General features: G+C 49.4%; 1 protein-coding gene across 2 annotated transcripts in view; it reads left to right on the forward strand.

Annotated features, from left to right (window-relative positions):
• Positions 1-3,689: 3,689 nt before the first annotated feature.
• ABTB3 (ankyrin repeat and BTB domain containing 3) overlaps positions 3,690-15,939 on the forward strand; it is a 179,439-nt gene continuing 167,189 nt past the window's right edge. For both annotated transcript variants that reach the window (XM_061988920.1, XM_061988922.1), the window contains exon 1: positions 3,690-4,889. In XM_061988920.1, the coding sequence (XP_061844904.1) occupies positions 3,923-4,889 (967 nt within the window). In that variant the 5' untranslated portion in view covers positions 3,690-3,922. The remainder of the gene's footprint in view (positions 4,890-15,939) is intronic.

The following is a 15,939-nucleotide window of genomic DNA, read 5'->3' on the forward strand; positions in this document are numbered from 1 at the left end:
AAAACGGGTGGTGTAGCATCCGACTGCCGTGTGTCCTTCCCTCCCACTCACACTGGAGACACCACCAGCGCCTTCCTTCCAGCCACTGAGATGATGGCCTCATTGCGTCACTCATCCTCACTCCTTTCCCCATTGTGTGCATCTCAGGAGCAAGACCAGAGCCATTTCCCTGAGCATGCTTGTCTGAACAGCTGGCAGCAGTTTCCCAGAGGCCCTGCAGGGACAATGTTACCTGATGCCAGCGCTCTGTTCCTTCTCTGATGGGCACCTTCTTCGCAGCAGACTGCAGACTTGCTGCAGCCCCAGAGGCTCCTCTGGCAGGGATGTACCTTTCACGCCTGCTTTGCAGGTACAGGATTATAGCCTTGCTTTGTAAATTAACCCACTGTGATTAGGTACATTAGCACTTCAACTTTCCTGTCAATTTAAGCAAAGCCCTCCTAAGGCTGCCTGCTTGTTCCTAGCAGGCAGAGATAGCACTGGGAGATCCTGCAAATGCTGCTTTTGATCCGAGCTGTTATTGCAGTGCAGGGCATTGAGTTCTGAATACAGAAATTGCATGGAGTGGCCTGATCCTAAGCACATTGCTATTCTGCCCAGCAGCCTGCATGCTGACATGGGGGGTTTTTTTCCCTAGAGCTCTCAAGAAGGTGCCATTTGCAAGCAATTGGCTGGGTGGGGTAGGAAAGAAATGAGGCACTTACTGCTCCCCTCCTACAAATACCAGCTTCCCATTCACTGAAATTTGTCCTGAGCACCTTGAAATGTGGTTCAGTCTCCCTTTTTCAGAGTTTTTACTGGCACTTATCATCCTGGAAGGGTACTTAATCAGTCCCTATCTAAATACTCCTTAAGGATAATTGATGTCCACGTCTTCAAGAAGTTGAAAATTGTTCCCCAGCCCTCCAGCCTTTGACATACAAAGGGACTTTGTTTTCTTCAGTGAGTGCTTTTGTCTAACAGGCAAATGACCCTGGCTGTAAGGCTTTTGAGTGGGGTACAGCTGCAGCCACCTGCCTTTCAGCCCAGGGCATCAGAGGTGTGGTGTCTTTTCTGGATTAAAGCTGAGGACTGTCTCAGGAACTTACTCCATGCAGGGACCGGACATGCTCCAGGGGTGTGCTTCCCTCCAAACCGTTTGATCCCAACTTTTCCCAGAGTGGTTTCAAGGACAAAGTCACCCTGTCTAGGGAGCACTTTCAGATGTCCTTCCAAATCACTCTGAAGCTTGTTTGGGGCCACCAGCAGTCAGGGTATCCATGCCTGGACAGGTGAGAGCCTTCAGGCGCTTGAAAGATCACTGGAGATCCAGAATGGCCACTCTGTACTGATCTGAACTTCAGTGAGAATCACCTTTCAGTGAGAAGGTAATTAGTCTTCTGAAGAAATGAGTCATAAGCTCTCGCTGACTTGCCTTTGGTGTGTGCAACTATTGTAACATCTTCTAAGCCAGCAGGGTAGCTGGGAATTAAACTGCAATGTGTGAGGTGATGCACATCTTGTTGCGACTATAAAATCTGTACTAAGGCCCAATATTGTGGGGTTTTTTTCTGAATGAAAGAAAAAAAAACCCCTGAACCTCTTTTGAAGTACAAACTGGCTCTGAGTCAGCAATATGAATGAACACTAGTCTGCACACAGCCTGAGACAACAGTCCACCTCTCATTTGTCCTCTTCACCTCAACGCATGGTTAATGCTGTCACCTAAAAATGAGGCAACACCTAAGGCTGACGTTGATCTCCGAAGCATCGTTTTTTACACAGGCTAGTCAACAAACCACCCTGTTCCCTTGTTCCATCCTCCCTGGATGCCCACCTCGTGTCTCTGTGAAGCCAAACAAGACATTTTACTAGAAAACTTCCAAAATTTGGACTTTCCCCGAGTTTGACCTGCTGTCACATGTGCTTAGCACAAGCTGTTGTGACACTATCACAAAGTGCAGAGATAGAGTCAGCTGAATGGTGTTGGTTAGAAAAAATAACTGTCCTGAGGGCTTTGGTCCGGGTGGTGCCTTTCATCTATCAAATGGAAACACGAATTTTGAACAGCCACTTGCACTGAAGTGCTGAAGACACCAGAGGGCTCTACTGCGAGATGTACAGCTGAATCGCCACACAGGCCGTGGGATTTTGCTCTCAAGGCTTACTCTCCTTTTTGATGATTCCCCTTCAAAAGGCTGGCTGCTGATGGCAGCGCAGGCCTCAGCTTCCCACTTGCACCATGACAGTGGCTCTAGTTCAGGTCAGCTCTGCTGTGTTTTCAATTAGGACACGGTGGCATTTAGGATTTCTGTGGAAAGACAGTGCACAGTGTGCGTCTTGTGGAAGGACCAAGGCTATGCTGAGAAACCAGCTTCTGACAGCACCCGACTTCATTTGGAAGACAACCCCTTTTCAGTACTTTTGGCGACGTCATACTTTTCCCCAACCTGTTTGACAGACGAGCCTACCTGCAGTTTTGTTTGTGCTTTTCCTGTAGGAAGTTTATGTTGAAGGATTGCCAGGCTTCGCTCACTTGGATGGGGAAATCTCCTACATGACTCGCCCTGTCTGCTCAAGAATTTTGGCCGCCTCTTTTGGCACAATAGAGAAATGTGTTTGCTAAGCTTTTATCCTTACAGGGATAGAATGTTGCTGGTATTTTACACTTAAAAGGATACAATATTGCTTCAAAACCAGAAGGCATGAGTGTGTACATTCTCAGCCTGATGCCTGGTATATTAGCCACGCAACTTCTAGTAATGCTAAAGGCTAGCAATGCAAGATTAAAATACAGTAGTTGGAGATAAAGTGTCTGTTACAGCACAAGAAATCTTAATGTGCATAGGAAACGTACCCCAAGCCCAATACAAATCTCACTGGTCAAACCTTCCTGATACTCAGGGGGTTAATTTCAGTAATGTCTAAGAGCTTTATTGGACTTGCTTTAATTATTTGGAAATTGCTCTTCCTGACTCGAGTGATGCCTGGTATTCCTACGTGGCAAGTTTCTGCTTGGTTTCAAAACATCTTTGCTGCCTTGTGCTATTTGTGCGTGCGCCTGTGGTGCCTTTCGTTGGCGTATAGCAACATCAGGAAAACTGCTGGTGTGAAAGACCAGCGGGGGCTGCAGCGGGGCCCCGGTCTAGGTGCCCGAGAGCGGTGTCAGTGGAGTGAGGGAAGGAGGATGCGGTGTGTGGGGGTACTGTAGGCCACTCTCCTTTCTCCCCGGGCCTCGCTCCGCACGCGGATGCCCGCGGTTCAGCTGGGACAGCGCCGGATAAAGCTTCTTCACTTCGCAGCGCGCAAAGTCCTCGCCTCGGGACCGAACGGCCAGGTCGTTCCTGCGCGCAGGCTGCAGCCCGGGGCCGTGGCCAAGCGGGGGAGCGCGGGGGCCACCTCGCCCCGCTGCCGGCCCTGGCTGCGCTGCGCTGCGCGGTGAGGCGAGACCCGGCTCCGCGCTGCGCGGAGCGGAGGGGCGGAGCCGCCAGGCGCCGCCCCATTGGCCGCCGGGCGCGGCGCTTTGCATGTCCCCGCCCCCGCGCCGGCCCATTGGCCTCGAGCCGGGGTCTCTTTGCATGTCCCCGCCCCCGCGCCGGCCCATTGGCTGCGGTCCGGGGGCGCTTTGCATGTTCCCGCCCCTCCCCCCCGCGCCGCCTGGCCGGCGCTGCGCTGCGGTGCGGTGTCGGGCCGGCGGCGCGGCGCAGTGCAGGAGCCGGAGCTGGGCTGGGAGCGGAGCCGGGCAGCGGCCGGCAGCAGGCGCGGGCAGCACCGCCGCTTCGCTGGCGTCTGGCGGAGTGGGGCGGCAGCAGCAGCAGCAGGCTGCAGCCGGCGGGGCGAAGCAGCCGGCGGGTCTCGCCGCGCCCCCTCGCTGTTCTCTTCCCCAGCTTTCCCGTGAGCCGCTCCCCGCCCGGGTCCCGCGGGTGCAGCATGAAGTGCAGCGATGGCTCGGAGAGGTAAGACGGCGGTGAGGACGCTGGAAGACCTGACGCTGGACTCCGGGTATGGTGGCGCGGCGGACTCGGTGCGCTCCTCCAACTTGTCGCTGTGCTGCTCGGATTCGCACCCCGCGTACCCCTATGGAGGAAGCTGCTGGCCGCACCTAACTGACTCCATGCACAGTCGGCACAACAGCTTCGACACCGTCAACACCGTCCTAGCGGAAGACTCCGAGGTGCTGGACTGCGCGGGGCAGCAGTGCTCCCGGCTCCTGCCCGACCTTGAGGAGGTCCCCTGGAGCCTGGAGGAGGTGGAGGCGCTGCTGCTGCCGCCGCCGCCGCGCCGGGAGCCGCGGGCGCCGGGCGCCGCCAGCCCCGGGAGCCGGGATGCGGCGGCGCGGCTCTCGACGCTGGTGAGCCGGGCGCTGGTGCGCATCGCCCGGGAGGCGCAGCGGCTGAGCCTCCGCTTCGCCAAGTGCACCAAGCACGAGGTGCGCAGCGCCATGGAGATCGTCCTGGGCTGGACGCTGGCGGCCCGCTGCACCGCGGCCGCCCTCGGCGCCCTGTCCCTCTACAACATGAGCGGTAGCGGCGGCGACCGCTTCAGCCGCGGCAAGTCGGCGCGGTGCGGGCTGGCGTTCTCCGTGGGCAAGTTCTACCGCTGGATGGTGGACAGCCGCGTGGCCCTGCGCATCCATGAGCACGCCGCTATCTACCTCACCGCCGGCACCGAGAGCCTCTTCCGCGACATCCACGCGCGGGTGCTGGCCGGCCCCGCCGCCCCGCTCCCGCCGCCCGGCCGGCCCCCGGCCGCCGCCGCCGCCGCCGCTCCGGCCGACAAGGAGAAGGAGAGCGGCGGCGAGGCGCCCCGCTTCACCCTGGAGACGCTGGAGCAGACGGTCAACAACGACCCCGAGCTCTGGGGCTTGTTGCAGCCCTACCAACACCTCATCTGCGGCAAGAACGCCAGCGGTGAGTGCGGCTGCGGGGCGGGACCGGGCGCCGCCGACCACCTGTTGCGCGGGTGCGGGGACCCCCCCACATCCCTCCCGGCGGGCGCCCGTCAGACCGTCAGTCTCGGCGAGCGCGGGGCACCTGCCACCGTGGGGGCCGGGGAGGGGGGCAGGAGCGGGCAGGCGCGGCGGGCTCACCCCTTGCTCGGCCGCGCCCATCCCGGAGCGCGGCGAAGGAGCTGCCCAGCATCCCCTCACGGCTCTGCCGGGGCAGCTGGCAAGGGGTGTCGGCGAGGTCCGGGTCACTGACATCGTTCAGTTTTCCACTTCAGTTTTCCACAGGAAATGGCAGAAGCGCAGCTGAGCGCTCGCAAGCGAGATCAAACTTTGTTACATATGCAGTGGTTTGGCCAGAGATTGCGTGGTTGGCGCTGAAATGCAGTCTTTCTGGACAGATTTCATTCGTGTTGCTGCTTGTTTACCCAGAGCTTGACACAGATGCAACACGGTGATGCATCAACTTCCTGGGGATTTTTTTCTTCTTTTTTTTTTTCCTCTTTTAAACGGAGAGTCCGATATTTCTCATGAGTTATCGTTCGATATCGCAGGATCCCAAAGTTGACGTTTCTTATTTCAGCTCCCTCTGTTTGTCAGGGAAGGGGAAATTCAATGAGACATGTCTTGGGGAGTCCGAGTTAAAATGGGGTGGGTTTCTTATACCTACTCCTAAGCGTGCACAGGCACATGCAAACACTTTTATTAGGCTTAAATAGAAATTGCCTGTCAAGCCGAGATGCAAATATTACGGGAGGGGGGACTGGGGGGTGGAAATAAGGAACTGGGAGAACAAGGATAACTGGAAGCTTAGATCAGGTCTACAGATAAGCTGTGCTAAGTTGTTCTAGCCACAGAGGCATTAAAGCTAATTATCTATTGTGTTAAGACACCTCCTCTCCCATAAGAGACCTAAAGGAGGATGCCAAGCAGGAGCAAAACAAAGGGGTGAATCCCCTTCCCCCATGTATGTAGATGTGTCTCACTTTTATTCCTCTGATGGTTTTACTCCAGCCATGGATGTCCTCCCGAGGGGGCTCTGCTGAACCACTGCTCAAGATGCATCTGCTGTCTGGGGGCAGGTGTTGCAGGACCCTTTGCACTTCCTTTCAGCACTGGTGCAGGCGGACATGTCTGCCCCAGGAGTGCCACTGTTGTTTTTTTCCTCGAGTCCTGGTGCTATGCCTGTAGGTTTCAGATGGCACTGTGTTGTGTTTCTGACATTGCAGCACTGGCTGTGCAGACTCCTACCGAGCCTTTCATTTTGTTTTGCGGCTCTCTCTAAGTCCCTCCGTATCGGCTTGGTGGATTTAAATGAACTTCATTCTGACTCTTATTTATCTCCCTTCCAAGGACATGATTCGAAGTTTTCATCTCCCATTTTGTTGTAGCTTTGCCTGGCACACATTTCCCTGGTAGCTCAGTCCTGACTTGAGCAAAGATGTTTGAATCAGACCCTAGCAAGTTGTCCATTTTGTTTTGTCTCTCTCCCTGTGTCGTTATGCTTTCTATGCAAATTACTGTAATGTTGTTTTGCTTTTTAGCATCTTATAATACATAGTTTGGCATCCTGTCTTATATTTTCAGAGTTACAGGTGCAAACAAGCGTCAGGCCTTGTAATAAAACCAATTTTTTATTGGTGTTTACATTTATTTATATTTAATCCGAGGACACGTTGCATGCTCTTAAATACTTTCATGGCAACTAAAACAGCCATTATAAACCATTAAACACATCAGCCTGTTTCTTCACCAGAGAGATAGGTATCGGTTTATATAGTCCTCCTCATTTTGATGTCTGAGTGCTCCATGGTTGGTTGCAAATGTTTTCTTCTCAGGCATATAACAGGTGGGGAAATTTGATTTGAAAGATTATTTTGACCTGCTCGAAATTATTTGGGCAGTCTGTGGTAGGAGGCTAGGACTGCTGGAAGCAACATCTGTATATAGTGGCATAACCACAAGTTCATCTTTCCTCCGTACTCTGTACCTGAAACATCATTATAAAGCAACTTGGTATGTTGCCGATTTCTCCTCATATCTCTCTGTGCTGCTCCAGGAGAAGAAACAGGTCTCGTACTCTGGAGCTTTGATAAATCGGGGTGTCATTCCCCAGCTGAGTGGCACGTGGACAAACAGGCTCTGAATTGGCTGGATTTGGTCCATCAGACATGGATGAGAAGTGGTGGTGAGGACCCTTCTGAAGGTACCATAGCCAATATGGTTTGAGTGGAGCAGGGGAAAGCAATGCAAAAGGAGACCTCATAGCAGTACCTTATCTGGAGACAGTTTTTTGTGGGGAGAGGTGGTGTCTCTCTGCAAAGCAGATGTCAAACCTTTAAAACCTTTCCAGGCTAAATTCAACATCTTGAATTCCATCCAGACTGTGAAACAGACAACCCGTGAAGATCATGGGATGCAAGTTTGTGAGGAACACGAGTTTTCTCATGGTCTAGTCTGAAATTGCTCTAATATAGTTTGTGAACACAGTGAGCATTGGGGAAGATGGTTTGAGGCTCTGCAAGACACAAACCAGCCTTTCAGGGCTTCCCCATCAGCTGTGCAGAGCATTTAGTGGTTTCAGCTGAGGTTTTTTAGCCTAGTATCATACCCAGTCATCTTGGAAGCTGCTGAATAAGGTCAGTATTGCAGGATAACCTTCTCCTTCCTATAAATGATGGTCATGTGCCTTCAGACAAAGAAGATGTCTGAGTCGATTCTTTCGGTGGGTGCTTCAGCCTGCTGGGCTTGTCTGGGGTACATCTGGCCCGACCTTGGACAGCTGCCTCGACAGGAGCCCTGCTTTCCAACAGATGTCCGCTCGTTCCTTGTGCAGGGTCGAAGGCAGGTGGATGAAGGTGGTGGCACTCCTCTGTCACAGACAGCAGGCTGCACCTCCTTGATAATTTATTTTGTGGGACAGGGTTGGGATTGGAGATGGTTAAGGAGAAGCAGGCAGTGATGTTGGGAGCACGCTGAAGAAGTACGCCAGCACTTGCCGAGTACACTCTGGCAGAGCTTACCCAGCTTACTGTATCAGAAAGAATAGAACTTAAAAGCACTCTGAGGTAGTAATTTTTATTTATTTCCCCCCCCCCCAAAACTGCACAACGAGAATTTTAATGTCATGGTTGAATGAAAATTAAAAACTTGACGTTTGGGATTTCATCGGCGCTGAAATGTTTCAATTACGAGCTCCCGTCTCGACAGCGCAGGACGCCTTTCACATCCTGTAACGGTCGTGTGGAGTGTTATTTCCCCTGAAATAGTGGGAGCGAAATACTTTGTACTCAATGAAAGGCAGTAAAAGCTCGCACCTCTGTGGTTTAAGTTGTAGTACTTTAGTTTCTTTATTGCTCATCAAAATCCTACTTTTGTGCCTGATCCGAGAGCTGCTTTGAGATGACTGGGAAGTTTCCTCAAGGTTTGAATCCAAGGCAAATCCTAAGTCTGAGTACTTCGTTTTCATGGGGGATGCTTGGATGGCTGGTCCAAGCAGCTCAGAGTCACCTACATGGTGTTATAAAAGGTCCTCTTTGACCAGGTGAAGGGATAGTATTAGACAACACTTAGATTAATATAGTTTAGAAAATGAGTTGTTCCCTTGTCAGTTTTGGGGGCCTCCTTAGCTCATGTGGCAGGACTTGTGGTGGGAAGGGCAGAGGCCACAAGGGAGGAAGCCAGGGAGCTGCGGATCACAGGGGGGAGGTTTCTGTGGAGCAGCCGGCGTGCACAACTCTGCCTCGTTTGTTTGTGTAAGGCTACTAAATACAGTTACTTGGAACCCAGCTGCGCCCCTGTGGTTTCTTTCTATTCTTAATATTATTTAGAGAGGAAGATACAACAACGAGGAAGAAACCCAGGATTAGGTCAGGCTTGGCTGTCACGTGCCGCTAACCTCAGTTTAACCTCAGCCTCTTCTCCTAATCCAGGAGAGCTAGAGGGATTGCAAGCAAATGAGCAATACCAGTATATTAGCACAGCTTAACCAAATCAGGTAATGCTTTTAAGTTCTGATACATATTTATACATACAATGGGTCTATATAGAGACCATACCCTTCCTTCACTGGTGAGCATACTATTATTATCTGTTTGTTACTTCTCTGCTTTCTGTTGTAATGGAACCATCCAAGATGTTGCTATTGCTTTAGGAGTAACATAAAAATCAATCTAAAACTTATTCCAGCTAGGATGACAGAGGAATATTTGAGCACAAAATGGAATTTCATGCCTTTTTCCTGGACTTTTTTTAACTGCAGCTTCAAGAACATCCTTTTTTTCCCCCTTGTATTTCAGCCATGTTTTGCACTAGTGAAAAAAATTTGGAGTTTGAAGTTTCTTACATGTGCCTGTATGTTTTACTTTGAGATCTTTGCTGTCACCTTTTTCCTGTCTGCTCCTGGGCACTTCAGTTCCTTGCCCAGAGGTTGACATGAGTACTGATGCCACAAATGTGTATTTTTACTCATTTCTCTTACCTGACAGCCTGCCAAGCAAACTTCCACAGCCTATCTGAACAAGTTGTGAATTTGTCCTCCCTCTGGATGGGAGGAATAGTCACCTGTCCGAAGGGCAGAAGGTTGTGTCTGATTGTGTCTTGTGGCCACCAGTGCTGGTGGGAGTTGGGATGGCAGTGAGGAGGCCAAGCCTGTTCCTTGGAATGGAGCGGGCTACTTTAACACCTGATGCTGGCAGGAGTGGGACAGATGGACCCTCAGCGTTTCCACTGAGCTTGTTGTAGACTTCCATTGTCTTGTGAGGGTTGAGAAGGAGTGATCATGGGACTGAAAAGACCCAGCAGGAGGTAGTGGTTTGACTGGCTGGCTGATGAAGGTTTGTTTCCATCTGGACATTTTTATTTATGTAATTTGTTTCAATTATGAGTACAACATAAGCATAAAATCCCCTCCCTCTGAAATGATTATGCCAAAATCACCCGTAATAATCATAAAGCTGATGTATGCCTATATGATTATTCCCTTTGTCACATCGGAAAGTACCTTAATAGCAGTTATAGCCGTGGCCACGCTAGGGAGTTTTAGGGCTGCAGCTACATCACTTAGTTTCTGATGTAAACGAAGCTTTGTAGTGATGATTGAGAAATACAGTTACACATACAAGGAGTATGTTAGGGGAATAACAGCATAACTTTAGCAGTATATTGTGTTCCTCGCTCTCTTGCTGAACTCCCAACATTCTTCATGTCGTCTTCCAGCCCACTTGTGAGCTGGTGACACAAGGTGCAGACATTAGGGACAACTTTGCCCCTGTTTCTAATGTTACAGCAAATGCTCACTGTTCTGTAGCTGCTCAAAGTGACTTTGAGTGAAAAAGACACCATGGTTAGTGTATTGGTGTTTGTGCAGTGCGTATCAAACTAAGCTGTCAGCTGTTGGTCAGAAGTTTTCCAAGTTGTCCAGAGTAAACAGCTGGTGGTACGCTGGCTGGGGATATCTACAGCTTAAGCCCTGCTTCACTTGTCCTGAATGGGAACGGATTTACCCACTTTCAGAAGTCAGAGAAGAGCTTTACGGTCTTTCTCCTGCCTTAGCCCTAATGAAAGTGTGAAAGGAGAAAGCCACGCTTGATTAGGTGACAGAAGAGAAGAGATCTGTTTCCTGGAGTGTGTGGGTGCTGGGAATTAAATCTCTATCCAGAGTAATTTCTTCTGGCCAAAGTATAGTGCAAAAGAGCGGGGGCTTCTCTTAGATGGTGTGCTGAAACTAGCAGCTTCCACTCAAAATATCTGTGTTGCTATTTGGTAGGAGGCTGTACAGAAAAAGCAAGGAGGGGATGGATGAGGGATGAGAGAGCACATCACCAGGATGTGCTCTCTCACTGCAGGGATGACGAGCAGCAGTGCTGCTGTGGTTTGTGTCCCCAAGCAGGTTGGCTTTCTGGCACTTAGAGGGGCCAAGGTGGATGCTTGGAGCCTGGTGGACTGCTCTTGTTAGCTCCTTTAACACCAAACATTAGAATTAGCTGCTGGGCAGAGAAATGAGCAGCTGCTCAGCGCTTTTTTTTTCCCCCCAGTGATCTTGTCTCCCAGATCTTCTATGTAATCTTCGCTTTCCCAGTCTCCTCAGTTTCAGGACTTTGCTGCCTGTTTTCCCAGTGTTCTAGGCTGGGTCATCTTGTCCAGCCATGGCAAGGGTGCTGTCCTGCCAGTCTCTTCATTCCAGTGCTTCCACCTGTGGCTATGTCTGCAGGTGTTTTCCTTTGCCCTGGGCATAGGAGGCTTCAGCAAGACATAAGAAAAAAGTAGGAACTTTGTTCTTCCTTTCCTCTTATCCTTGTTTTCTTTCTGATCAAACGCAACTTACCGCATCATCTGTTTTACAAATATGTAATTACAGTTGTTATACACTCAGTATTTTAAAGGTTTGAAAAGACATATAGATGGAGCCAAAATTACGCCAGAGCTTGTGAGACCTGCTTAACCCCTGGTTACTTTGCTAGGGGCGTCCAGTTGGGCAGCCTGAAACACAACACAGACTTCATAGAGAATGATGCCAACCAGAGGCTCAAATGCAGCTCTTGATTTGTCCTTGTGTTTAAGGGTTTCCTACAGCAAAGGGTTTCTATCTGTGGGTTCACTATGGCCCCATTTGTAAGATTCCCATTTTCCCAGAAGATGTGACAGCAATCCTGTTGTTGTAGGCCATGAGGAGAGGTAGGTGGTCAGACATTCCTTTTACTTTTCATAAAGCATCATCTCTCTCTTGTAAAAAAATCAGGAGAGAGGAGGACGCTGATATGGCCACTGATGAGCCAGGGAGAAGGCAGCTGTAGGCTTGTTTTGAGCGAGGGCTCTGTTTCTGGGGGCGGTTGAAAAAGAAGGAGCCATCGTTGGTATAGATCAATTCAGCAGCATAGATGGGGCACAGGCACTTATGCTAATACTTTGCTGAGGCTGCAGAGGCTTGTCTTGGTTAATTAATTTAACTTGTTATACTGAAGTGATGCTTTTGAGTCATCACACTCCCCTTCCAGGGGAGTTTGTGAGTGAGGCAGAAGTTGCATAGCGTGGCTTATGGGAAGTGACCATTTTTTTGTGCTCTCTTCAAGCAGTGCCTGTGATGGTATTTTAGTCTCTCCTTTGATTCCTACGTCATTTCATAGTAAGCAGTATCCATTCTTGGTGTAATTGATCCCGGAAACAACCCAGGATGTTTTATCGTATGGTACTTTGAGGGCTGTGGGCGTCATGTGGTAGCGGGACCATGGTAACATGGATCAGCTCAAGGGCTGAAAAGGTGCTTGGGGTTGTTTCCCCCAAGGATTCTCTTGGCTTATCACCAATAAGGAAAAGAAGTTCGCTTTGACTTGATCTAAATGGTACTGGCTTGGTAATAAGAAATGGGAAGAGAATTAGACTACTTATACCAACAGACCTCAGGACAGGTTGACTGTTCCCCTGCTGAAGCAAGTTGGTGAAGGTGGGTAAGAGAGGAAGGACTTGTTCACAGTCATTTCCAAGCCATTTAAAATCACTGTGTTAGATGGTACCCTACTTGTTAAAACATTTGTGGCCATATCCTGATCTGGATGTCTGTCATGCAGACCTGGTATCAAGTTTACATGCATGGTTGTGCGTGGCTGACTGCTGCAGGCAAGTGTAACAGATCTGCTTGGTGGGAGCTTTGCTGGTATGATGCTTGGGGGGACTGGGCTCTTCCTACCGTCATGCTTAAGGCAGTAATGGGTGTTGATACTGGGATCTTTCAAAAGATACCTGGAAGCAGAGGAAACCAGTATAAGCTCTTTTTCCTCGGTGTTGTAAGACAACTGAAAGCGAAAGTCCGGGGAGGGATCAATGCTGCAAGATGTGTGGGAGGTGGGATGCTTGCCAGGAGATAGGAGTGCATGGAGGCATTGCAGCCAAGCCGGGAGGGATGGGTGATACCCTTTGGGTCAGCAAATTCATGGCCTGCTCCCAGAACACTTACGTGGATAGATCTTACTCATGTGAACAGCACATGGACTTCACACGGCCGTAAAGGTCTCGGGACAGGCTCGTGAATGAGCAGGCAAATGGGAACTCCTGAGAAGATTAGAGAAGAGGCCTCTTCAAGGATTGGATTTATGTCCTCGAGTGCTGTGGAGTAGCACCTGGACCTGCGAGAGTCTGAGGCTTTAAAATTAATAAAACCACCCTGCTTTTAAATTGCATTGCTATGAAATACTGCTCCCAGGTGGGGGAAGTGAACAGGGCTGGGGTTTCAGCAGAGGTATGGCGAACGCATTTGCATTTTCAAGGCGGTCAAATAATTGGAGGAAACTTTGCATCCCGCAGTGTTTCACAGTTTCTCTGGCCCTGTGGTAGTCTTGGATAAACACTGCTGGGCTGTCGTGCCTTTGCTAATATATTGTGTTTGGCTGTGAATAAGGAGCTAAAATTGGGGAAGGTCAGTTTTTCCTTGCGAGTCCCTCTCTGGGATGCTATCCAGCAGGGATTTGGAAAAAATACAGGTCGAGGGGCTGTGGGCCGTATCGACTCCCCAGGCTGCAGGTCCTTTGCCCCAGGTGAAGCATCTTTGCTTCTCAGCAACCTCAAAACAGAGGACATAGCCAGTAGCAAGGCAAGCTGCCACCAGTGAGGCAGGCCAGAAGCCTGGGGACTGATGCTGAACTCCCAGCCCTTTGGTGGAAAGTGCTGCCAACAGAAAGGGGAGAGATTTCAGAGGTTGGATTCATTTTGGGTACCCATTGAGATGCTTTTTGTAGATAGTAAGAAGATTTTTTTTTTTTTTAATACAAGGGCATTTTTTGCACTCCAGCCTATCACAGAAATTGGTTTCCCTGAATCTGTTTACGTAGGTTATTTCGCTCTGGGTTGCACTACAATGAGCAGAACTGCTAGGGGGTAGATGCTAGGGCTCTGATGCTGTTATTTCCCTTGATGCTTATAAAATAAGGGTCACAGAGCTCCAATGCTTCAGAATAGTGATCCTTGTGCTAATGATGTTGTTTCACTTCTGTAGCATGCGTTTTGTGTGGAGCAATGCATGATACAAGGTGTTCCAAAGGTACTGCTAAACCCAATCCTGTAGTCCTTGCTAGGGCAACATTCCTGCCGATTTTAGTGTTGAGGGCAGCCCATTGAACACCAAGTTGAACTCTTGCATTGGTAACAAATTGAAGAAACTCCTGAGTGAAAGCTGTAGGCTCAGATTTAGTTTTGCTAAAAATAAGCTTTTTCAAAACTGAAGATCAGTATCAGTACCTCCCTGCAGATATTTATTCCTAGTTTAAAAGGATTTTTTTCCCCTCCTTGTTTTAGTGATTCACAATGTTCAGCTTCAAGCTGAACGTGCTGACTGGCTAGCCTATTTCTACTGGCCCACATAAGAAAAATCCTAAAAATAGTCCAGCAGCTTATGTTTTCAAAAGTAAATTAGATTTTAAAAAGAAGAGCTTCAGTTTAATTACCTGGCATGCTCTCAGTAAGGAGGAGGGGGTTTCAAAACATGGAATTCCTTTAACATGGAAAAGACCTCCAACCCCAAACAAGCCGCACCTCAGTACTTAGGATCTGCTATTGCTTTGCTGTTGGTGCTTTACCTGTTGAGTAGTTCTTCGTTAGACCACTGTGCTCACAAAAATAATGCCTTGTGCATGAAAAAAAAAAAACCCAGTGAAGAGAGTTTTTTCAAGCTGAGACAATACAGAAGGAGACACTGGCAATGTGCAGACTGTTTCTAATGAAAAACTGCTGCCTATGTGAGTGCATGCAATACCTTGACTTCCATCTTAAAGAGCACGTTTGATGAACCACAGGTAAGAGGAGCAGGAGTAATTGCAACTGTTTCACAGGCTTAAATGTACCAATGAGATAAACACCTATCTAATGCAAAGGATGCTGTATTTAGGTAGCAATGCTCTTGCAGCCAGAAGCTGGGAGCCAAGGTAGGTAAGCCGGTGACGCTGTCTGTCTGACATACATCAGCAGTTAATCTGTAGTGGCTGAATGCTTATAAAGCAAGATTAAATACAACAGGAGAAAAATACCCTAGTCAAAGTTTGTTCCTTCTTAAGCATACAGATAGTCTAATGGATTTTCAGGAAGGGTATGGTCTGTCACCTCTCTTCAGTGCATAGAAACTGTGTATGTGTGGGATAATTGGCAGGTTTTATAAGGAGACCTGTGGTGATGAGAGCCATCAAACTGCCAGAGCAGATGGGGATGATGATGTCGGCCGGCTCTGCCTCCTCTCTACCGACCAGAGATGTCATGGGGAACAAAGGGCTTGATACAGAGCTTGAGGTTGTGGAGAAACTCAGCAGTTAACCAGGTGGGTGAGAAAACACCACCTTATCAGGGCTGATGAGGTTCCATCCAGACACCTTTAATTACAGACTATGTCGATGTGAGGCAAGAACTGGTGAGTCACCAAGTGGTTTTCTAAGGTTTTGGGCTGGCCATGGATGCTCAGGCATCAGCCACTATCGCAGGTGGCTTCTCTTTCCTTTGGAGCAAAGAGGCACAGTCATGGCAAGATTTTCCTTTGGAAAAGGACCCTGCCACCCTTTTGCCTGCCTTTGTTGCCTTGAGGTTAAGTGGCTCTGATTTCCCCTAGGATTATGCTTTGAGACTCCCTGGGAGTTTACTTGGAATGTTGCTACCTGCTTAATAGCTGCGTCTCATGGAACGGTGCAAACACACTCAAACTGCAAAACTGGCTACAAAGCTACTTCTTGACCTGTACTGTCGAAAGAAGTTGCAAGGCCCATGGGCAGCTTGTGCAATCCATGTTGCATACTTCTGACAGTACTGCTGAGATATCCCTGGCTGAAGTGAGGTGGTGTGAGCACAGTGGGGTTTTTTTGGGTTGGGATTCACTCCTTTTGTGGTCTGGTGGGGTCTGAGTTTAATGAGCTGCTGTGAAATGCATTTTGGGGTTAAGGACAGCATTTAAACAAGGAGAGGCTGAGAAAATGAGGACTTCTTAGTTTACTTCTCCCCTTGACTGTGGCTTGGGGAGCATAATGGGGACAGGTTTTGATTTTGTT

The sequence above is a fragment of the Colius striatus genome, chromosome 1, assembly GCF_028858725.1.
Source record: "Colius striatus isolate bColStr4 chromosome 1, bColStr4.1.hap1, whole genome shotgun sequence".
In the NCBI taxonomy this organism is placed as follows: domain Eukaryota; kingdom Metazoa; phylum Chordata; class Aves; order Coliiformes; family Coliidae; genus Colius; species Colius striatus.